We start from the raw sequence: 25,701 nt of genomic DNA, 5'->3' as shown, positions 1-25,701 counted from the left end.
AGCTGGCGAGTACAGTGATAGAGGCGGAGCTTAATTTCCATATGCGGTAGTAGAGAGAGAGGGGAGGAGCTGGAGATTGGGGTAGAGCTGAAGAGTAGCGGGAAAGAGATGGGTGGAGCTCAATTCCCATACAGAGAGGGGTGGAGCTGGAGAGTAGGGCAAAGCTGGAGAGTACAGGGAGGGAGAGGGGCGGAGCTCAATTTGCATCCCAGCAATTGAGCAGGGCAACTTTCTTCTTTATTACAGATAGATATAAATGTGTGTGTGTGTGTGTGTATACAGTATGGGCTAGATTTTAAAAGCCCTGCGCGCGCCGGCATGCCTATTTTGCATAGGCCGCCGGCGTGCGCAAAGCCCCGGAATGAGCTTAAGTCCCAGGGCTTCGTAAAAGGGGTGGGAGGGGCGTGTCTGGGGGCATGTCCAGGGTCAGGGGGCGGTCCGGGATGGGTCCAGGGGCGTGGTGACGGTTCGGGGGTGGGCCGGGAGGGCGGTCCCGAGTCCCCCGGCACTGCGGCCTGTGCCGGGGGATACTGAGGCAGCGCACGCAAGTTACGCCTGCTTCAAGCAGGCGTAACTTGCACAACAAAGGTAGGGGAGGGATTTAGGTAGGGCTGGGGGGTGGGGTAGATAGGGGAAGGTGGGGGACGCAGAAGGAAAGTTCCCTCCGAGGCCGCTCTGATTTCAGAGTGGCCTCGGAGGGAACGGAGGCAGGCTGCGTGGCTCGGCGCGCGCAGGCTGCCGATTTTGCGCAGCCTTGTGCGTGCCGACCCCGGATTTTATAAGATACGCGTGGCTACGCGCGTATCTTGTAAAATCCGGCGTACTTTTGTTTGCGCCGGTTGCGAGAACAAAAGTACGCGCGTGCGTACTTTTTTTAAGATCTACCTCTTTATATTTATAGGACGTAACCCATCTTGTGGGGGACTTCCGATTAACTGCATAAATGTAAGGGGAGTCACAGCTCAAAACCCTTGCTAACCCCTGCCATAAGTGAAAGAGTAAAAGGCATTCCAGTAATAGGATGATGGGGTTAGGGAGGGAAGGAGGGCGGGAGAAGGGAGAAGAGGGCTTCATGAGTGAACAGAAGGTGACTTGTTTTCGAAGTGCTCTGATTTTTAATCTTACCTAGTGAGAGGTTTCAACAAAAGTGGAAGGAGTGGGTGAAAACAAATAAGCAAGTTATTCACATTGGACAGAGGGGCTATCTATCAAAGCTAATTGACACCCCCACTGGAGCAACAATAAAACAGCTCCTAGTGGCATAACCCTTCCTTCTCTGTTATAACATGGTTACATTCAGCAAAGTGAAAACTGATCGCTTGTAACATGCATGCCTAATTGTCTGGATCGATCCCGTGGACAGAGAGACGGACAAACAGGCAGACAGCTGCACAGATAGATGTGCAGAACAATAGACAGATGCTGATAGAAATCTTCAGGAAGAGTCGATATAGATATTATGGATTTCTATTATCCACATTCATACATCTGCCTGCATGCAATGCACATAATTAAATTCCTGTTACAACCGTGTGTGAAAAAAGTTTGGTCGGCATCACACATCTGGAAATAACATTGAAATCTTGATGTCTTGATAGCTGTGAAATTGCTTGTTATTTCTGTTTTCCCACACACACGCACACACACAAAATAGTCCTGTGCATTTTTTGGTCTCCGGTGGTATTTGGGAAAGGTGCATCTGTTGAATAAGACCATCTGTTTCCCTTACTGCAGAATCTAGCTGAAGATGAGCTGAACAGATCCTGCCTGGATAGAAATGTGAGATGCTTGTTCGGCAAGCTAGACCAAAGATGCTGATGATGCATTGGGCTGGACCTGAAAACCTCCAGGGCTAGTGTAAGCTGGCCCATCCGCCAAAGCTTTGACTGCACTGTATGCAAAGGGAGCAGATCACCTGTTCTCTTCCAAATAGCTACGACTAGCCCATGGGTTATGTCATAAATGGGGATTGGTTTAATGCAGTGATGGCTCTTGCAGTGGAGGCAAGAACACAACTGTTTATCATGCTAAAATACAGCCACTATTTTAAATATTTGGTGGGAGAGAGAGAGGATCAAATTTGGTTTCACTTCTGAGTCTGACAGACAGCTTCAGATACTCCAAGGAAACAGAAGTAATTGAGAAATTAATTTCAAGGGAGATTTCGTTCAAAAGCTAATTACAAAGGCTTGTCCATTGCTGACCAGTCAAATTTTGTCAAGGTAAATCACAACATCCACAAAATATATTCAATGCTGGCCAGCCATTTATTACCCAGGTAATTCTGGTCACCCAAAATGCAGGCCTACAGTCAACTGCACAACATTGTCTGGTTAACTTTAGAATGGATATTCAGCCAGACCTTATTTAAGTAAACTGCACAAAGCTGTCCAGCTATCTTTGTCTGCGCACAGCCAGCTAACTATTGGTCTCAAAATGTATTGAGTCCAATAAAAAGGTGTCACCTACAACTTATTTGTTGACCTTTATTTCTACATATCTGAGGGCCGGATTTTCAAAGGGTTACATGTGCCGGGCCTATTTTCAAAAGCCCGGCGATGCACATAAAGCCCCAGGACACGTGTAAGTCCCGGGGCTTTACTAAAGGGGCGGGGGTGGGGATGGGGGCGGGGCCAGAGGCTCCTGGCACAGCAGCCCAGGGCTGCAGTAAGTTTTAAAACAAGAAAAAAAAAAGACAAAGGTAAGGGGGAAAGGGCAGGGGAGGTAGGGAAAGGGAAGGGAAGGTGTGGTGGGGGGTAGGGAAGTTTCCTCCGATTTCGGAACGGCCTGGGAGGGAACGGGGGAAGGCAGCGTTGCTCGGTGTGGACAGGGCGCGCGCAAGGTGCACAATTGTGCACCTTGCGCACGCTGACCCCCAAAGTTATAAAATCGGGCGTACATGTGTGCGCAATGGGTAGCGCGCGAACCTTTTAAAATCTACCCCTAAGCGTACTAATATGACAACCACATGATTTTATTCATTTTTTTATAATGGAAAGGAAGTTATAAACAAAGGATCATATTTTGAAACCAGAGAGAAGTGTAGATGTTATGGTTTTGTAGGAAATTGTGAACCCCGGGCCGAGATGAGAGATATCTCCGCCCACAGGGAGGAGCCCCGTGGGCCTCACCGTCGGTAGGTGTGGTCTCAGCGACGTAGGACACAGCTGTGAGAGAGACTTTATTAGAGAGAAAAGATAAGGCATAACCCGAGGAGTGGGAAATGCAATAAACACAGTTCTTGAGCAATAAGATATACCCAGGGTGGTAATGCAGATGAAAAGGTCCAGTAGTGGTCCGTAGCACTGGGTACACCAGGAGGTTCCTGCAGGCTGGTGGAGATACCTCAGAAGTGCAGATCCTGTAGTGGCCCGCAGCGCGGGGTATGCCAAGGATGACTGTACTGTAGGTGATGAGGTAGATGAGGTCTTGAGATACAGGAACCAAGCAGAGAATCTTGAGTAGCTGCAGCAAGATCTGTAGCTTAGGATATGTAGAAGTGATAATGCTGAAGAACAGTAGTGGCCCGAGGCACGGGGTACACCGTGGAGACTTCAGCAGTTGGTATCGTAGGAAATTGAAGAAGGTACTCACACAAGGAAATTCCAGGAGAGAGAGACCCAAGGAGCGGGTCAGGTGAATTCCAAGGCAGGAAGGCCCTCCGAGGAGCGGATAGCCAAGACGCAGAAGGGCCCCTGTGGAGCGGTTACCCAGAGCGTCCGAATGCCACGAGGAGATACTGAAACAGGAGATCCAAGAGTGGAGCAGATTTAACAACGAGAGAGCTCCTTGCTTAGCAATGGGCCGGACAGCTTAAGTATACCAGCGGGTTGAAGTCATCGAGAGGGGACGCCCCCGAGGTTCCCGCCATGACATATACAAAAGGAGGCCCTGCGTGCATACACGTGCCTAGGTGATTCCGGAAGTAAGATGGCATTCGGCAGCACCCACGCCGTCCCGGGGACACCAGAGAGGTGGCGGAGGCCGCCATTCTTCCCATGATTGATGGTGCAGGGAAAAAAGAGGTGAGCATGAGAGGTTGCTGCCGCCTGCGACCTACAGGCGCAACAGTAGACTCAAGAGTAATATAGGGAAACATTTTTTGACCTGGCAAATTCCTCTTGTTTTGGGGGGTTTCCAGTTCAAACAGAACCTGGGCTGGGATATGGCGCCATGAGCTCCTATTTTTATAGCCTCTCCCAACTTACAGTCACTGCAACAACAATCGTTGACCAGGGACCATGCAGCGGAGCGCCTTCTGAAACCCTGCAATCACGGGCTCTAAATACAGCCACTACATGTCACCATTGCATGAAGCAGCATCCCCATTCCCAACAAAACTGGGGATCCGAAGATATCAAACCAGGTCCTTTCTCTTGCACCGAGCCGGCCAGTGCATGAGCATTTCTTCATTAGAAGATGCTTGGAACAGTCTCCCAGTGGAGATGGTGGTGAAGCAAAAGCATTAACAGAATCTAAGAAGGCATGGGGTGAGCAGAGAGAAGGCTTAGTGGTGGGGAAGTAAGGGATCAAGCAGAAGCAGTGGTACTAGAATTGGGGGGGGGAGGGGGAGAGCAAGTTAGTTAGACTTTGAGTGTCCTCTGCATCTTATTCTGCATTTCTATCATTTATATTGCTAGGATAAAAAGTAGGTTCCTGGGAGGTACAACACTGCTTCATGTGAAACCGTAATCCTGTTTTAAGTAAAGTGTTAAAGAACACTCAGCACAGGAACCCTCCTACTCTGTGCAGGAAGCTCGGAGACCCAAAGGGGTTATATTAAATTGTATAGGTTTTAGCAGTTCAGGAAAATTTGTGAGCCAAAGCAACAAAATAAAATCCCAAATTAGAAAAAAAAGTCAAAAGAATGTTTCAGCATCAGCCTCTGTTTTGGTTTTTTGTTTTGTTGTCTTAGGATCCTCCACATTTGTTTTGAGAGAGGGATTATGTAAACTGAAAATGCTTCTGCAGGAGGCGCATTAGAAGGTGCCGTCCTTCAGGTAAAGCACTGGAAGCGAGGGGCGCTAACTTTCCAATCACCCATCGCCAGCGTGGGCACGCTTGGGGTGGAGGGGGGCAGTTCTATTCTCTGTCTTTATTATTAGCTCATAATTCTCCAGACAGCAGCGAGAAGTCTGATGAAACCAGATTTTAAGTGCAGAGCAGCTGGGTCACTGTCCCAGGGGACCTGTTGCTAAGCAGAATCTCAAAGTGCTCACAACAATTACAGCTGTGGTTTTCCGAGATCAATGTTATTTGTTGATTTTTCAGTTTGATTATTTTGCTTTTCATCTTTTGACTCGCACTTTATTTTGGAAGTGGGTGCTCTCCCTGCGGTGCGTTCTTGTGACCCTCAGATTTTTTTTTTAATATTCCGGCCTGGTTTTTTTTAAACTTTGATGGGAAAGGGATTGAAAATGTATTTTAAATAAGGGGGTGAGGTGGTTGCAGGCTGCTCCGATGACCTAGGCCTTAAATGATCACCATCCCTGAGGAGCCGTTCCTGGTTGAGCAGGCTGTTTTAGGGCTGTCTGGCACTGCAAATGCAGCGGTAGTAGTGACCACGGGTAAAGACAGGGAACCAGTCTGGATTTATTTTGTTCCCCTCATCCAAGTCAGAGTGGAAACCCAATCAGTTGGCATACAAAAAAAAAAAAATGTTTTTGCAGTGAACAAGGAGAATTCTTGGCTTTTTTTTTTTCACATCTGTGAAAAAAAGAAGTGGAAAGCATTTACTGCTCCAAATTTTTTTCGCCGTTGAATTTAATGGGCCATTATTGGAGGATATGAGTGAAAAATGTCAAAATGTCCGCATTTCATTGCATTTGCCCAGCTGTTTCTTTTTTTTTCTAAATTTAAAAAATAAAAATAAATCTAAAAAAAAAACCAAAACATTGTGAAAGTTTGGGCAAATTCAATCATTTCCTGCATTTATTTGTGATGTTTCTCCCATTTGCCAAATACATTTGTGAGTTTCATACAATATGCACAGGAAAATACATTTTGATTTCTGTACATCCTTGAATTGAATCAGATAACTCCAAGTTATTTTTGGTTCAGCTCTAAGTTCAATTCATTTTCTGCTTAGACTGAATCTCAATATTTGTCCTGTTTGAAACTTTACAGCCTGAGTCGCAGATCCACACTTATGTCATAAGTTATTGGAAGATTAATGCTTTTTTTCAGTGACTCATGTCTGTGAATATTCCCAAAAGTCTAATCCTTTTCCAACTAAATTTGGATTCTTTGAAAAAAATTGTACTGAAGATTCAAATAGGGTTGAAACCCGCTATCCAGGTAAATCTGAGTCAAGTACTTGCAGGTTTGATCCTGCTTGGAAGTGCTAGAGAAAGTGCAAAATAATACTGCATTTGTTTTACCACCTGTAGGCTCTTCAAATGGATGATCAGGCCATGGGAAAAAAAGCAAAATTAATGTTTTCTATCACTTTTACTGCATGCAGTTGGGGAGATTCCTAAACCGGGGACTTTGTTTTTGGTTCAAATTGAGGTGACAATGGAGGATGTTTTAGAATAATTTGACGAACTAAACAGTAGAAACCCCCTAAGGCCAGATAGCATTCACCCAAGAGTTGTGAAGGTGCTCAAATAGGAAATCATAGTGCTCCTAATAATACCGTATAATTTACTGCTAGAACAGCCTTGGCGCCAGAGCACTGGATGGCTAGGAACATAACACCCATCTTTTTTAAAAAAGCTTTAAACGAGGCCTATTTTGCATAGGCCGCCGGCGCGCGCAAAGCCCCGGGACGCGCGTAAGTCCCGGGGCTTCGTAAAAGGGCGGGAGGGGGCGTGTCCGGGGGGGTGTCCGGGGTCAAGGGGCGGTCCAGGGCGGGTCCGGGCGTGGCGATGGTTCGGGGGCGGGCCGGGAGGGCGGTCCCGAGTCCCTCGGCACTGCGGCCTGTGCCGTGGGATGCCGAGGCGGTGCGTGCAAGTTACGCCTGCTTCAAGCACATGTTATAAAACCGGGCGTACATTTGTGCACGCCGGGTTGCGCGCATAAATGTACGCCGCGCGTGGCCCTTTTAAAATCTGCCCCTAAACATTTAGATGGAGTTAGATGGATAACTTGGAATTAGATGGATAACTTGGGAGTTATCCATCCAAATGACTATGAATATTGACCTCCCAATGTTTGAAACTTCCAGAGGCATAGCCATGTTAAATTTAATCTGCAAGTACCTAAAATGACAGAATGTCTATTGAACAGGGGCTGTCTTTTTTTGTGTGTTGTCTTATCTGAGATATGTTTATGTGTGTTAGGTAAGGTTGGTGAGCCCTTTGAGCTGTGGCGAAGCTGTACCCAACTGGCGAACCAGCTAGGCCCTCTAACCGCAAGTGGACACACTAGGGCTAGGACAAGCCTCTTACCCCACAGTTGAACCCTTGGGTTCTGAGGCCGACAAGTCTTATGCAAGGGCGATCCAAGAGGGAGTCCAAAGATGGGCCAAGAGTTAGGGCAGGCAGCAGGCCAGGTATAGCCAATTAATTTATTTTATTTTATTTATCTATTTAAAAGGAACTTATTGCCTGTGCCCTCCAACGTTCAGGGTGGGTTACAAATGGTGCAATCATATTAAAACAACGAAAAAGGAAAACATATAAAATATTTATAATCAATACAAAACCTGGGTATTAGAGGCTGGATAAAATCATTTAAAAGGAGGATGGACTAAATAGGGAGGAATAATAGGGTGAGCACTTAGGGTTCACATAGATCTTTGAATGCTAGACTAAATAGATAATGCTTTAATGCACGAGGCAAGGTCAGGTCCAGGTGGCAAGCAAGGGAGAAGCCAAAGTCCGAAGTAGAGGTTAGACTCAGCCAAGACAGACAAGAGACAAGAGCACAAGACAGGACGAGACAGACAAGACAAGGCGGGTCAAGACTCCGAGGACAAGGAAAATGCAGATGGTCAGGGCAAAGTAACAGAGACAGGACTAGGGCAGGAACAGGGTAAGGCTGGGCAGCAGGCTTGGACGAGGGCTGGACGAGGCAAGGAAGAGCAACACACGTGGCTAAGAAGCAGAACAACTCATTGTTGAGGTAAAATAGAGAGAGCAGCTGGGGTCTTTAAACCAAGCCATGTGACCTCCGAGGCGGGAAGCAGGGCCGCCAGCACAATCTTTGGATTGTGCTGGCGGCCCTGCTTCCCACCTCGGAGACATCAAAAGGCGCTATGCGCATGCACCTAAGAGGAGCCTAGGAGCCTCAGTTGTCGGTGTTGGTGGCATTCCTGCAGTACCGGGGCATGTCAGCATCTTTCAGTGAGTGCCGCTGATTGCGACTTGATCCTGCAACCAGCAAATATAACAGTTTGTATAATACTGTGCATGTCATGTAGCGCTATAGAAATGTTAAGTAGTTGTAGTAGAAAGGCTAGTGACTAGAGATGTGTATTGAATGGCCCGATCGTTTCGGGCTTCGTTATCGGGGAACCGCGGGAAATGTCCTGCAGTTCGGGGGGGGGGGGGGGGTTTCGGCCGACCTGAATTTCGGGATAACACACACGAAAAATGAAATTTCCCGAAATTTCGGGAAAATTTCCTTCGTTTTTCGGGGTGGCCAAAACAGAACGAATTAGACAATTTTGTTGAAATTGTCTAATTCATCCTAGATGAATGCACATCCCTACTAGTGACACTTTATGGACTTGCGGTATATTTTTTTAAAAAACGTGTGCATCCATGTGTGTGCGACTCCCGGAGCATGCACATGGATGTGGCTATTTTATAACATGCGCGCGTCAGCTTGCACATGTTATAAAATAGGATTGCCGCACACACATGCATGCCAGATTTTAATATCCACGCACACATGTGCGACCAGGTGGCCTCTTCCACGTGCAGGGGGGTATTTTTTAATTTATGTACCATGACTCAATTTCCGTTTTTCCCTGTACTCTCCCAGTCCACTACAATAAAGAAACGGACTGGGAGGGAACTTCCCTAATCCTAACCCCATCCTTCCTTCCTCTTCCACTCTCCTCACCTACCCCTAAACTACCCCTACCTATCCCCAATGTTTTATTTTTCTACTTACTGCTCCTCTGGAGCAGAAGTATGTTCCACACGCTGACCAGCTGCTGGCGCGTGCTGTCCCGTCCCACTCCCTTCCTCGCCCCTCCCTGCCTAGACCATACCTGGCCTATCTCTGTCCAAGGACCCGGCACTTCTGTGCTTATTGGGGATTACACATGTGGCCAGGCCCAGCCATACGCGGAACCCTGGTATTTGCATGCGTTTTAAAATTCGCCCATTATTGAGGCAAAAGATTGAGGACAAGAGTCATCTATATCCTATTGTTTACCACGAGCCTGTGTGCCATTTTTAGATGTCTTCTATAAAGGGACTTATATATCTCACTAATCTGTTGTTCTTTGAGGATGTCAACATACATGTAGATAAAGGAAATCCATTTTGTGCAGTATACTTGGATTTTCAAAAAGCTTTTGATGGTGTCTCTCACCAATAGCTCTCTATAAAAATAAATTGTCATGAGATCAGAAGTAAAGTCCATTCATGGTTGAAAGATAGGAAACAAAAGGTAGGACTATGTAGTCAGATTTTACAGGGCAGGAATGTAAACAGGAGTATCCCAAAAGGATCCATACTGGGACTAATGTTATTCATCACAGTCCTGCAAATAACCTGAAAAAAGGAGTAAGCAGTGAGGATGTAAAATCTGCAGATTGCACAAAGATATTCAGAGTAATCAAAACCAGAGCTGATGGTGAAGAGCTATGAGTCTAACAAAACAGTTCCTATGAGCAATAAAGTGCAGAGAGAGTCAATATTGATCAGTGGAAAGTAACGACCAGAAGAGAAAAAAAAAGCCAATATTGTGACACATAGCAATGGGATCTAGCTTGGCCATTACCATTCATTAAGAGATCTTTGAGTCCTTGAGGTCAACATTCAGTGCCACTTGTCCAGCTAAGTTCAAACTTAGGCCTAGATTCATCAAAATGCTATAAATTTTGCATGAATAACACTCACGATGAGAAAAAAGGTCATGGCTATGATAGTTTTAGAGTTACCACACCGTGCGCTATTTTAGCGCTTCACATAGGTATTTTATCACAATCCACATTAAGTTTATCGCACCCAAGAGATTTTCACTTTGCAAGGAGAGTGAGAGAGAGAGAGAGAGCGTGATAGTAGGCAACTATTTATATCATTATAGGAGGGCCAGCTAATAACTCAAGGTGAGGTTTTGGGGCCAGTTTGATATGCAGAGTGAGACGTATGAACAGCAGAGTATACCTCAGTGAAGATTTGACATCATTTGGAGTGAGGAAAGTCTCACAAAGATGAGATTTCTACAATGTTCTCTCACCCTAGCTTGATGATACCCTTTTATAAAGTATCATATTTCTCACTCCGCATGTCAAACTGGCCCCAAAACTCTAAACCATCACCAACACCTCACTTTGAGTTATTAGCTGGTCCTCTTATAGTGATATAAATAGTTGAATACTGTGAAGGCCTCCCCAGAGGCTCGCTCTCTCTCTCTCTCCCCCCCCCCCCCCCCCCCCTCTCCTCCTCCCTCTCCAAGCCCAGAAATGGCCAAAATGCAATTTGCAATCTTTATCGCAAATTGCTTTATGGCCGTTTCAGGCATATTGCACAGCTTAATGCCAGGAAAAAAGGTGTAGATATTTCCAGTGTTAAATACATGCAATAGCATAATGCATGCTACCACACGGTGCAATAATGCCCCTCATTTTCATTAATCCCGCTCAAACCTCTCTGCGATCCCATCCCTTTCAAAAATTTGCATTCGCGCCATGCTGTACAACGATTATCACATGCGTTATGACATTAACGCATGCGTTATGCCGTTATTGCGGGTATTAATGCCATAACACATTTTGATGAATGATCTTGTTAACCGGAGAAATGGCAGGATTTTAAAATCCTGCCACCTTGACCAATCCCAAATTAGCCGGATAACTTTTTATCCAGGTAAAATGTTGTCCAGCTAATTCATGGGTAAGGCATGGACATTCAGGGGCATTGTCTGCTATATGGTTACTTTAGGCAGATGTACACTGATTTTCAGTGTTATCTAGCTAATATAGCCAGAAAACATTAGGACAGTTGAAAAGCTGTCCTAAGGTAGGCTGGATAAACCTATCTGGCTATCTTTAAGATAGCTGGAGATAATCTGTGCCACACCAGTGCCACTGAATATCCCTGCAGAATTAGCCAGATAAGTTGATTCAGCTAACTTTGGCCTGGATTTATCAAAATGCACTAAATATCGCATGCGATAGGAAAAGGGGTGTGTTTTTTGTTAATAGCCTATTTATCACAAAGTGTGCTATCTTAGCGCTTCGCATAGGTATTACCGCAGAATGCGATATCTTGATGTTACCCAGGTAGAGAGTCCATCAAGCTAGGTTGAGAGAAAATTGTACAAATCTCATCTTTGGGTGAGTTTCCTCACTCCGAAGGACATCAAATCTTCACAAGAGATGTACAGTGTTTGTACATCTCACTCTGAACGTCAAAATGGCCCCTAATCCCTACACTACTACCTATACCTCACCTCGAGTAACCAGGTGGGCCTCATATAGAGGTATAAATACCTTCTTACTATAAGACCTTGGAAAAGAGATAACTGAGAGTGGAACTAATAACATCAACGGATGTGGATAATGTAAATAAGGAACTATTATTTACTATGGGTCATATTTACTAAGTTGCATTAGGCCACTTACTGCCTCTCAAACTATGAGTATGCTAATGAGCTGAATAGAATGCAAATACAGCCAATTCAAATAGCGCTGCTTGCCTCAAAAAATCGCAAGCCATGTTATTTGATTAAAATTTAACTACAACTCAAAAGCTGTAGCTAACTTCCCTCAGGAGCATCGGGATACTAGCGCACATCCAGATGCAGTTGGGGTCCTGCCTTAAAAGGAATGATAGGCCCTGATTAACAACCCCCCAAAAAACTGTCAAAGACACTAGGGGTCTTTAGAAAATCCCTGTTCCACATGTCCCCTGCCACTCCTGGAGGTAGTTGAAGTTTCCCCACATACAAATTTTCATTTAGACAATCCCTTAGTGTAGGCTTCACCCCCAAATCCCCACCCCAAGACTCTTCCTGAACATACCAAATTTTCACAAGTTGTTTAGTGGGGACACAGAGTACCTCCCTAGGCTCTAGGGGTGTTCAGGGGAAAAAATGTGTTTTTGTTTTTGGTTTGTTTTTGCAAGGCTTTTTCACACCAATTTCAGTTTGTGGAATGTTTATTTTGTTTCATTTTTGTGAGAAAAAAAAAGAATCAAATATATATATAAAAAAAAAAAACCTGACAAAAAAAAACAAAAAGGGGGCTTTCCAAGGCTTCCCTTCCTCCCTACCACCCACCTGGAAAAATGCCGGGACCAGGATCCCCCCAGCCCCCACTTACCCAGTCTGGTGGGGATCTGCCAGTGAGGCCTAGTCCCAGGCCGAAGCCTCTACCTTGTGTAGGCCAAGGACATGACCTCAGCCTATGCAAGGCTGACACCTCGGCCTAGGCCGGAGGCCGGGCCATGGCCTTATGCCATGGCCTTGCCCGGAGGCTGAGTCCTGTCGCCAGGACCTCGACCCAGATCCAGGCCCGACCCCAGCGGACAGTGTCAGCTAAAAAAGAAAAGAAGAAAGCTGCTCTGAGCCCTGGGCTCTGGGCCTGGGCCTGATCCTAGGCCAAGACCCAGGCATCGATATCCAGTCTCCAGGCCAGCCCTAGCATTGAGCCTGGATCCGGGCCTCAGCATCAGGCCTGGGTCCCAATCGAGACCCAGGCATCACGACCCGGCCTGGCTGCTTCCAAGGATACCTGATGGATCAGGTAAGTGATTTTTTGGGGGCTGGTTCAGATATCAACTGAGGACATGGCATCATGCTCTAGCCTAGGCTGCGGGCCCTGCTTTGGGCCTCGGCCTATGCCCTAGGTGAAGCCCCAGCCTCGGGCCTATGCCTAGACCTGATGCATTTATTTAAAACAAATGCAATGAATAAGGTTTGTTTCATTCGATAAGCCCTTGATTCATTTTGGGGCCCCCCAAATCAAATTGCACTTACTGTTGCGTTTTACGTATCCATTTTAAATGAATGCACATTCCTCCTTGGCTCTGGTCCTGGCAGTGACAATTTTTCAAAATAGCACCAGCCTGCCACTAGCTAGCCTTTGCCCCATCAACTGACTTACACGCATATGGATATGCTCACAAAGTCATGCCCATTGCCTATGCTTTATAAATTGTGTAGCTGAAGCCTCTCGGTTTATAAAATACTATGTACCTTCACCCCGAAGGTATGTGCATATGTTTCAGTATGTGCAAATGTTTTTAATTACAGGGAACCGCATATTTTCTACACCTATTAAAGTACACACACATCTTTTACATGTGAAAATTCTAATATGTGCGCGTAAGTTTATAAGCAGAGGCAGATATTTTATAAAGTCTGCATGGCCTCCGCTTATGAAAATGCTTGTGTGCGAACACCTTCACCAGTTCACTTAAATCGTCACCAGTTCACCAACACTCTCCACCACTTGTCCAAACCTATCACCGAAAACCTGCAGACAAGTGTGAATTCATTTCCCTGGCTCAATTTGCAGGTGAAAAAGCGAGCATATACCACTTACAAAATGCTAACTTGTGCACAAACTTTAGAACACCGCCTCAGAACACCCCCTATATCATCCCTTTTTGGGGTTGACATTTATGCGTGATACTGCCAGCACGCACATACTTCAAGCTTTTATAAAACACCACTTGTGAGCGTGCATGCCACTTCTATCATTGACTTCCAATTTTATGCACTAGAAGCTTTTGAAAATTACCCCCGTAAAGGATATCACGAAGGCAAATAGTATAAAGGGTCACAGTCTATTTAACATAATAGTCAGAAATGTCCCCTCTGGGTGGTTTCAGTGCACCCGAAACCACGACTGCTAAAAACTGAGAATGTGTGGGCATGGATAGACAAATAAGGCCACACACGCTGTGAAGCAACTACTGCTTGCCACTGACAGAAGGAAGATCTGGATCTGCGTGGACCCAATTTTCGTGTAAAGAAAACAGACAAAATAACTAATTTGGCAAAACAGAACCCAGCCAAACCGTGGCACTTAGATCATTAAAGTGTAGAAATGAACATAAAGTGGTTAAGAAAAAGTGGTTGAGGGAAGGGGGGTGTCTGCTCCTGTAATATCTGGGTGTACATACTTTGCAAAATCCCAAGACAGTCAAATATCAAGACCATGATTCCTGCTGCGGGCAGCTGTATGTGCAACCTCTTGCCTGAGGGGCTCAAATCAAACAACCAGCAAGGCTTGGTGCCTCTTCCTTTCCATCCCCTCTTCTCCCTCCCCCAACCTCGATTCTCCAGAATGCCACAAATATAAGACACAACCTCTTTGTGTTTTCGGAGCTGAGGTAATTGTTTCTCCCACCAGAAAAGAGCAATGGGTAGGATGAGGGCAGCGGAAGGAGGCATCTCTTACCTGGAACCGTCTCATATCTCTCGGGTTTCCTGCCGTCTTCAAGCAGTTCTGATTGCATTTTAGGAAGAACTTTAAAAAGAATCTGCAGAGAGAAAAAAAGAAACAAAGAAAGAGCCTTTTGTTTCCTTTGGGTTCTTGCTATTTGACGGATTTACTGTAGAACGTAATGCAATAGTTGTTCCAAAACACTGCCTGTGCTAATCGGTGCATTTCTGTACTTAATTTCTATTACCTCTGCTGTTCAGTACATTTATGTGCCCCTTTACTAATATAATATGTCACTGTAGGCTTCCACAGAGTGCCCTCTTCTGCTCCAGAATCTATTCAAAATGGCAGATAGTTATTTGTCCTAAACCAGAGTGCTGTACAACAATTTCTGTACAGGTGGGAGTTCTGGCCCATGTAAGTGAGTACCTGAGAAAATAAGAGATAAAATAACTTGCCCAAGGTCACAATGGGTATCAGTGGGAGAAATAAGATTTAACCATGGTCTGCTGGCTCTCAAACCATTACAGCATGTCCTTCCTCACAAAGAGTCACGTGATGCGATGAACCTGTGAGGACATGTCCCCTGCAGGCTCCGGGTGTCATCCCCCAATATGAGAGAATTTGTTCTTATCTGTCAATCCAGAGCCTTACAGGAACAAAAAGTTTGACGTGCACATGAGCATCGACAAATACATGTCTAAATCTCTGTTGGGCATGCAGGTGAAACCAACAAAATGGGAATTAAAGGACATGTGGATAGGGGTGAACTGGTGGATGTGGTGTATTTGGATTTTCAGAAGGCATTTGACAAGGCATGAGAGGCTTCTAGGAAAAGTAAAAAGTCATGGGATAGGAGGCGATGTCCTTTTGTGGATTTCAAACTGGCTAAAAGACAGGAAACAGAGAGTAGGATTAAGTGGTCAATTTTCTCAGTGGAAGGGAGTGGGCAGTGGAGTGCCTCAGGGATCTGTATTGGGACCCTTACTTTTCAATATATTTATAAATGATCTGGAAAGAAATACGACGAGTGAGGTAATCAAATTTGCAGATGATACAAAATTATTCAGAGTAGTTAAATCACAAGCGGATTGTGATAAATTGCAGGAAGACCTTGTGAGACTGGAAAATTGTGCATCCACATAGCAGATGAAATTTAATGTGGATAAGTGCAAGGTGATGCATATAGGGAAAAATAACCCATGCTATAGTTACACAATGGTTCCATATTAGGAGCTACCATCCAAGAAAGAGATCTAGGCATCATAGTGGATAACACATTGAAATCGTCGGCTCAGTGTGCTGCGGCAGTCAAAAAAGCAAACAGAATGTTGGGAATTATTAGAAAGGGAATGGTGAATAAAATGGAAAATGTCATAATGCCTCTGTATCGCTCCTTGGTGAGACTGCACCTTGAATACTGTGTACAATTCTGGTCGCCGCATTTCAAAAAAGATATAGTTGTGATGGAGAAGGTACAGAGAAGGGCAACCAAAATGATAAGGGGAATGGAACAGCTCCCCTATGAGGAAAGACTAAAGAGGTTAGGATTTTTCAGCTTGGAGAAGAGACGGCTGAGGGGGGATATGATAGAGGTGTTTAAAATCATGAGAGGTCTAGAACGGGTAAATGTAAATTGGTTACGGTATTTACTCTTTCGGATAATAGAAGGATTAGGGGGCACTCCATGAAGTTAGCATGTGGCACATTTAAAACTAATCAGAGAAAGTTCTTTTTCACTCAACGCACAATTAAACTCTGGAATTTGTTGCCAGGGTCTATGGTTAGTGCAGTTAGTGTAGCTGGGTTTAAAAAAGTATTGGATAAGTTCTTGGAGGAGAAGTCCATTACCTGCTATTAATTAAGTTGACTTAGAAAATAGCCACTGCTATTACTAGCAACAGTAACATGGGATAGACTTAGTTCTTATGGCCTGGATTGGCCACTATTCGAGACAGGATGCTGGGCTTGATGGACCCTTGGTCTGACCCAGTATGGGATGTTCTTATGTTCTTCTTATGTTCTTATGAAGCCAGGTGATGCTGAAATGACTGTGGCAATAGACAAAAGCCCGCAAGGCCCATTTGACGAAGAGGCGGTAAGTGCGTTGGTGGTGGCTGTCATGGCAGCGATTACTGGGAAGTTGGGCAACATTTCTGAGCATATCACCAAATAGAAAAGCTCTCTCAGTGAATTTGGTCCAAGAGTAGAGATACTAGAAGGCCGAGTTTCATCGGTAGAGGATGACACACTTGCAAATATGAGGCAGCTAGAACAGCTCCAGAAAATATTGGAGGCACAAAAGGAGAAAACTGAAGAACTAGAAAATAGATCATGCCAAAATAATCTGTGTTTCGTGGGCCTACCTGAGGAAGTTGTGGACGGCAAGGTAGGGGAAATTTTGACCACTTGGATCCAAGAAGCTCTAAATTTACTAAGCCTACAAAATGCTTTGGTAATAGAGAGAGTGTACAGGCTGGGGAGCAGTAAAGGTAGTGATTTAAGACCGCTTGTGGTAATTGCTCGCATATTAAACTATTACATTACTATAATATTGCTTGCTCATTGATGGTGCTAAGGGATTGGTTAGGTAGGATAGAAGATGGGTTGGTTGCTGCCCTGGTAAGTGAATTTTTGAGGCCTCTGAACCTGACCTACATACTCCTTGCTAAAATAGAAGAGCTACTGTCTTTTATAGCACAATCATTTTTGGTAAGTGCAATGAGGAAGGTTTGGAGAAAGATTAGGGCACACATGGGTCTTAATTGGCAGGTGTCTTTTTTTTTGCCATTAGTCAGCAACTCTAGTTTTGCGGCAGGGTCTACTAACAGTAAGTTTCAATCCCTTTGCACCCAGGGTGTGGCGAATGTTTTGCCTTTTATTGATCTGCAGCATGGGGCTATACAATCATTTGAATACTGTATGGAGCATTTAAATTTTAATAGGATGGATTATCTAACTTATCTACAATTGAAAAGCTATGTGGGGAAGATACTACACCAAGGAACAGGGAATATTGTTAATGGTGTCTTTCAGTGATTACTGCACTTAATGGCAAAAAAACAAGCATCCATATCTATAATGTACAAATTTATACATGAGACAAGCAAATATGATATCTACCGTAAACTAACAAAGAAGTGGGCTCGTGATCTGGAGATCACATTAATGGAAGATGATATTTTGGGTTGTGATCTTTTGAATAGACGGGCTATGAAATGGGTAATTTTGTGGGAAATACACATTAAGGTATTGCACAGAACCATATTCTGGCCCAGCAAAGCTTTTGCAGCAAAAATAGCTATATCTGGATATTGTCTGAAATGTGCATGTCCATCACCATCCCTTGCCCACTGCCGGTGGGATTGTGCTGTTATATAAAAATTTCGGAAATCAGTGAAAGCTTTCTTTGAGTCCATTCAGGTCCCAACAGGGATCTGGTCAGCAGCTTTTTGTCTACTGGTATATGTTAATGCCTCATCAGATTTGAATATGCACCCCAGAAGTTTATTGGTTAAGGGGTGCTTGACTGCCTTGCGCCTTATATTTTGTAATTGGCTAATCCTTTAAGCCCATCTCTAGGGATGTGGAAGGTTTGTCTTATGGATGTTTATTTGTTAGAGACAGCCTCAGTTAATGAAGACTCTACAAGAGTACAAGAATGGGCTCAACAGATTTGGTTTCCCTATAGGAATTCTCTAGCAGTTGAATATAGGAAATAATGTAGTAAGATGAGGTTTAAAAGGAATGAAACCATTATTCCTGTCCTCTTGATGGTTCTGCATGCTGTGTGTCATACCTATATAGATCACTTAGCAGAATTTGAGAGTTCTAGATCTCATACTTTGGATGGGAAACAGGGGAATGGCGGGGAAGTAGGGGACGAAACTTTATGGATGTGATGTACTTGTGTTATAATTGAAAACTTCAATAAAAATATTTCAAACAAAAAAAAAAAGACTTGCTGGTCTACCTCTAATGGACTATCAGCAGCCCCTTTCTATAGGAGTGTCTTCAGTCCATTTCTTTATGATTAGCCATTTCCACAGAACTCTCAGCCATCCATTTCTATAGGTCTAACCAAATTCCTTACCTATAGGACTATATAGCCTCTTTATATGACACTATTAGCAGTTTTGTTTCATAGTGTTATCACTCCATATCTATAGCACTTATCAGCAATCCACTTCTATCATGTCCACTTCTATAAGGCTATGGACACGCCACGTTTATTTATTAAGTTCATTTTAAATCTGTGGATCCAAATAACTTGGTCCCAAGTCCCTACTATGGACATCATTTACATCCATAATTATAAAAGACATACATACATAATACATTGCATAAATCATTATCATAACATATTATCAGTCTTAAAAAATAAACTTGTCAGGGTACTGCATTTCTTTTCACTAAAAAAAAAAACAGTCCCTAAATTCTTATACTAATAGCCTTCAAAAGCTAGATGTAATTGTAGTATGACAATGGAGGTAATGCTGTACCCTGCAAGAAGCAAGTATTTAAGACCTGCAGGTTAAAAATATTTTTAAATAAACAATCTTTTTTGAATCGAACATCCAGGGGGAATATGTTCTAAAGGTTGGGGCTGGCAGCTGAAAATGCCTGAGCCCTTGTAGCACACAAACAGGCACAAGCAATCTCATTATACCCTCAGAACGGAGACTTCTATAGGGAACATACTGTACATCTGAAACAAATCTCTCAAATATACAGGACTTAAACTGTGGATTTCCTGGAAAACTAATGTTAATAGTTTAAATTGTACATGCTAGGCCAGTGGTTCTCAACCATTTTTCTTTCGGGACACCCCTGGCAGACGTTGCTCACATGTGTTACACAATGAACACACGACCATCACGGAGCTAAATGTAAACAAATATTCTGCATCCTCAGGAAGCCCCTGACCTCCAACAATAGGTGCAGGGCAGAACTAGGATTTTTCCCCATACAGCTTACCACATAAAAATGATATTCTGATTCTGGTGTCATCTCAACAACAACAACAACACACACTCTCTCTACCACCAGGTGCATTGTAAAATACAAAACCTGTACATGTGCAGTAAACCTGCCATACCACAACAGCATTAACTCCAAGGACTCAAACAGCAATAGTTCTACATTTGAAAAGGCAGCAGTGCATCACCAATGCATGTCCTTTTGGGAAAACACAACAAATAAGACTGATAGATGTGTCTACCTCATCTCAGTCACACACACAGAGAACCGGCGGTCACCAATACAGACTAAAGGACCACGAATTATAAATGTGGAGACAAAACTAGAATGGAAATCCCAAAAAGCCACACTGCACGCAGTGCATAACTGGAGAACTAGAAACAGAAATACATATCCTCCTACACTAAGCAAAGTACAAAGATAGAAGAAATGCACATTCCCAAAACTGACATTATTATGGCTCTTGCATCCTGTCATTCCTTGTCCATGCCTCTATCATCCCTCACTTCTCCCAATTACTCCTTTTCAATCATCTCCTCACACCCACACTCCTGGCCAGCATTCCCGAGTCCCTCTCCCCCTCTCCTCCTCTCCCCCTCCCCCATTTCCTCTTCTCTGTGCTCCCTCTCCCCTGCTTGACTCTTTGCCCCCTTCCTCCCTTCTCCCCCTCCCTGCCCACCTACACCTGACCCCCCTCTGTCCCACCCCTTCTTATACAGCAGATCCCACACTCCCGCTCTCCCTGCCCTGCATCCCCAACCTCCTTTCCCCCACCCCCCACCAGGTGAAGAGAGCATCATGTCCAGGCCCAGCAGGGGAAGATAAAGTTGGTGTCCTGTCTGGCCCAGAAGAGCAGGAGTTGGCAGTGTCTCTCTCTGTTCTGGGTTAAAGAGGAAACAGCCTCCCACTGGGCCAGAAAGAGGAGAAGGGAGCGAGAATGACCTCCTGTCAGGCCCAATAAAGGAGAAGTCAATTGATTCCCACCCGGGTTGATGAGACAGCAGCCTCCTACTGACCCTGCGACACACCACCCAGGATCTCACGACACACCAGTGTGTCCCAATACCCCTGTTGAGAACCACTGTGCTAAGCTATTAGTAAGCAATGAAGGTTAAGAAGTACAGGGGTGATATGTGCCTGATAAGAAACCTAAACAATTATCCTGGCAGCCAGATTCTGGATAATTTGCTAAATATGAAGCAGTTTACTAGGAATTTGACTATACACGATGTTACAACAGTCTAAACTGGTAAGAACCAGGACATGTATGACGGTTCGAAAATCTTGTGAAGGCAACAATGATCTTAATCTTGCCACAGTTTTTAATTTAAGAAAAGCAATGTGGGCTATAGCACAAATTTGCCTTCTCATGAAAAAGATTTGATAAATCATTACCCCAAGGTTCTGAACTTCAATATGTAACAGGAAAGTAACGTCGCCTAAAGTTGATCTCCAAAGCATTTGAAGAGTAGCTAAGTGCCATAGCTTCGGTCTTGGCAAAATTTCACTTCTGGTGGTTCTCTTTAAACCACATGTGGATCTTACCCAAATAGACATCCACTTTTATATAAACTGTATCATCAGTAAATGAAAATGGAAAAATAAACGCATGTTGCTACAGGGCTATTGGCATGCTATAGCTATAGAACCATCAATAGCCCATTTCTGTAGGGTTTTGCACTTCAAATCGACAGGTCTAGCAACAGTCCAATTTTGATAAGGCTACCATTAGTTGCCTCCAAACTATTGAATATCTCTTTTCAAAAGTCTACCATTTTCTAAAGCTGGTAACTCTGCTTATGAAGGATGCCTTTGAAACATTTTGATGGATGCTTGGCTAACACTGAACAATTAGCCTTACTGGATGCCACAGCTTACACATCTCAAATTCAGTGGCTTCCTGTTTATCACACATCCTTTGTTGCAATAGAAAAGCAAATGCAAGACTGTTAATAGGTTTATTCTTTAAACAGGCATTCAATCAATAAAACTCAGCTGAATTACAAAACACCTTGTATCCTGGTTTGAAATATTAAAATGAATAATCAATATTTCCGTTAAGATCATAAAAGTTTTGTTTTTATTGAATAGTTCAGACATAATTATCTAAGTAGATATTCATCAAAAAGTCTTTGTTTTGATTTTAGTATACTGTACAAAAATAAAATCTATCCCTTTAGCAGGCTTGTAGCTCGAAAATCTATAGAGCTTCACTGCTTTTACGAAATAAAAAAATGTTTGCACTTTTATTTATTTTTAGAAAACATTTCTGGTACTTTTCGGCTATAGCCTCTGCGGAAAAACCTTGGCAAAGGATAATAACTTCTCAAATTTACCACATCAGTTTTACTCAGCCTGTATATCATAAAAAGGTGATTTTCAACTCTCTCCATGCAGCGCATAATGGTGTGTAAGGATAGGCATCTGTGCATCTGGAGCTATCCCTTCCAATCTTTCTGAAACCCTTTCACGCACAAGAAACCTGACGAGCTACTGCAAAGAAACTTCATCATTAATAAATATTTGATAAACATTCCCAGTTATGCCAGTGACCACTTTTATTTTAAAGCAAAAACTACGCATATGTCTATATAGATATATTTATATAAAATGAATTGTTTTAATTGAAACAGAACCTATACATTTTCTTAATTATATGAATTTTGGTGGAAGAGCTGGGAATGCAATAAAATGAAGTAGAGTTATTTTTAAATTTATCTGTTTTACTCGCCGAGTGCTTTCTTCAAAAAAAAAAAAAAAAAACAGCTTTTGCAGTAAGTTAGAAGTCCCAGGTGAGCTCGGGCCTAGTTCCCTTTCTGTTACTATGACAACCAAATTTTTACCGCAGTCCCAAAGTCCCTTCAGAACTCACACATTCATGCCTTGAATTAGAACTTTAAAGGAAAAGATGTTTTCTGAGATTCACTAACAAGACAAACAACAAAAAAAAAAGATTTTTCAACCGTTATCCAAAAATATCCCCTAACCACAGACTCTGTTACAATATATTACATGTGTAGACAAATAATATCGAACTGCCCTGCTTTATCTTCAGGAAAGCACATGATGAGAAGATGGATATCAATGAAACAAAAGCACTTTGGCCATATTCAGTAGCAATAAATATTATGCCTTCCTTTTATTTTAAACCTCGCAATGAGAATGCAAGCCCCTGTATTAATAGTTTTTCTTTTTTTTTTTTTTTGGAGGGGGAAGGGGTAGTGAAAACTCTGCTAGTAAATGTGTGTCTAAAAAAATTCAGTAAGTCAAAGGTTTGTTTGGAAATTTGTTTCACTCTCTCTCTCTCTCCAACCTCCCTCCCTCCCTCTCTCATACTCATCTTCTCTCGCCCCCTTCTTAATTTATTTTCTCTTTCCACCGCTTTCTCCCTCTCCCTCTCACCTTCTTTCTCTTTGCCTTACTACCTCTCTTCCTTCCTCGTCTTTCTTTTTCCTTCAAGAAGCCTCCCTCCCTCATTCTCTGGCTCCTTCACGTTGCTCAGCTGTATCTTTTGTGTTGGCTCTCTTCTGCACCTCTCTCTCTCTCTCTCTCGCCCTCATTCCCTCTTTTGTCCACCTTCCCTCTTTTTCTCTTCCACCTGGCCATCCTTCTCCCCCTTCACCTCTTTTCGATGCCCTCTCCCTCTTCTCTCTCCCTCCACCTCCGCTTTTCTCTTTCCTGATTACTTCTCTCCCTTTCTCATTTCTTTGTTGTATTTTTGGGGCTCTCTGTAAGAACACTGACAGTGGCAGAGCTGTGTCCTCTCCAATGCAAGGTCAGGCAGGTACAATGGATCACACGCTTAATGTCGAAGGATAGCCTGTGTAGCAGCCTTGTCCCTCTCACCTGGTGCATACCAACCATATCCCACTCACAGCCAGAAGCCATACCTTACTTCCTCAGCCACAGTAGTAGAGCTGCGCCTTATAAAGCATATATTGTAATTATTACACTCAGTGCTACTTTTAATACAACAGTGCAGTGAATTGTACAGATGTGTGCGCTAAGTCTTTTTATGTATATTCCACATACAGAATCGCATAGGTAGCCTAAGCTACAGATTTTCAATGTGTGGATGAGACAATGGTGGAAGGAAGAGAAAGGGAGGAGCATAATCTGACTTTGGTGTTGTCCTGCAAGCTGCCGGCACCATTTTAAAGTGCAGACCTTCAAGACAGACGTGAATGGGCATTACTCTTGCCCTTTGGACCATGCTGTATCCCACAGATTACCCTGGTCATGGGAAATGTTAGAGATGGGAGTGGGGATCGGAAGAGCCCAGAGAGGCTCCAGCTGGGCCTGGATCAAGCCAGCCAGCTAGGCTTAAGCCACGGCGTCATTTTGGGGGACAGGAGGGGGGTTGGAGAGCCTCAAGGAGGACCATTTTGGGTTTGGGTTTCGGTGTTCGTGTTTTGGCTGTTTAATGTTTTTATTGGTTCAGGAAATGAACCAAACGAAAAAAACTTTAAACAAACTAAAAAATGAAGAAAAAAAAAAATGTTACGCATCCACATCCGTAGTGCAGCAGTGACCAACTCGGTCCTCAAGAGCCACAAACAGGCCTGGTTTTCAGGATATCCACAATGGATATGCATAAAATAGATCTGCATACAATGGAGGCAATTCATGCAAATCTATCTCATGCATATTCACTGTGGATATCCTGAAAATCAGAATTATTTAGGGCTTTTGAAGACAGGAGTTGGCCACCCTTGCCCCACTGGATTGGTAACTGGTTAAATGACAGGAAACAGAAAGTAGGTCAGCTTTCCAAAATTGAAAAAGATCATAGAAACGAGACAGAAGACAAAGACAATACAGTAGGGATGTGCAGCAGGGATGGATTCATCCCATTCGGTATTCATATTCGTCGGGACCCAAATCCATTGCATCTGTTCTCAAGGGACCCCGATCCGTTCATTAGTTACATATGTATTCATTTCCCAAACCCCCCCCCCATCTCAACCCTTTAAATTTAATCAACTAACCCCCCCCCCCCCGCACCCTCCTGACCCCCCCAAGACTTGCCAAAAGTCCCTGGTGGTCCAGCAGGGGTCCTGGAGTGATCTCCTGCACTCGGGCCAACAGCTGCCGGTATTCAAAATGGCGCCGAAAGCCTTTGCCCTTACTATGTCACAGGGGCTACCGGTGCCATTGGTTGGCCCTTGTCACATGGTAGGAGCAATAGACAGCCGCCGACGGCCTGAGTGCAGGAGATCACTCCAGGACCCCCGCTGGACCACCAGGGACTTTTGGCAAGTCTGGGGGCAGGGGGTCAGGAGGGTGGGGGTTTATTCGTTAATGATATGCTGTATTTGTAGGGGTTCGCCATACATTTCATGACCCCCACGAATACAACGAATATGGCATATACATTGCAGATTGCCAATACGTTGCAAACGAATGCACACCCCTACCATACAGCCTATCTAGTCTGCCCATTCACACCAACCATTCAGCTTTATAATCCCTACCAATCCCTCAGAGATTCTCTGTGTTTATGCTATGATTTCTTGAATTCAACCACCTCCATGGGGGAGGCTATTCCATGTATTATACTAACCCTCTCTGTAAAAAAGATTTCCTTAGATTACTCTTGAGTCTATCCCCTTTCACCCTCATCCCATCATTCCCTCATTCCAGCCTCCTTTTCTTTGAGCCCCATCTCCTATATATGGAAACCTTGGAGGGATTTAAATGTCTCTATTATTCTTCCCTTATGCTGCAAATCCTCACAGGTATACACGTTTAGCTGTTTAAGTCTGTCCCCATATGCTTTAGAACGAAGATCACTGGCCATTTTAGAAGCCACCCTCTGGACTGACTCCTTCCTCCTGTCTACATCCTTTTCAAGATGTGGTCTCTAGAACGGTACATAGAATTCCAAACGAGGTCTCACCAGCAACCTATAAGGAGACAATATCACCTCCTTTTCTTCCTGCTGACCATTGCTCTCCCTTTGCAACCAAGAATCCTTCTGGCTTTTGCCATCTCCTTATTCATCTGTTTGACCACCATAAGATCATCCTATACAACCCCCCCCCCCCCCCCCAGATTCCACTCTTTGTGCTTGGAATAATTTTACCCCCTAGACTGTCCCACTCCCTTGGGTCTTTGCAGCCCAGATACATGAACCCTGCAGTCACGGGCCCTAAATCTGGTCACTACATGTCACCACCATAGGATGACCAGGACTTCCTCCCCCT

At 44.0% G+C, this 25,701-nt stretch overlaps 1 protein-coding gene across 1 annotated transcript in view; it reads right to left on the bottom strand.

The window, feature by feature from the left end:
• The window catches only part of EBF2 (EBF transcription factor 2), a 310,602-nt gene that overhangs the window by 63,737 nt on the left and 221,164 nt on the right, over positions 1–25,701 (bottom strand). Inside the window, exon 7 of the mRNA XM_029604092.1 lies at positions 14,531–14,612. Coding sequence (XP_029459952.1) covers positions 14,531–14,612 — 82 coding nt within the window. The remainder of the gene's footprint in view (positions 1–14,530; positions 14,613–25,701) is intronic.

Source organism: Rhinatrema bivittatum, chromosome 5 (assembly GCF_901001135.1).
Source record: "Rhinatrema bivittatum chromosome 5, aRhiBiv1.1, whole genome shotgun sequence".
NCBI lineage: Eukaryota > Metazoa > Chordata > Amphibia > Gymnophiona > Rhinatrematidae > Rhinatrema > Rhinatrema bivittatum.
Note: the sequence above shows the minus strand (reverse complement) of the source record. Positions and strands in the feature narration are given on the sequence as shown.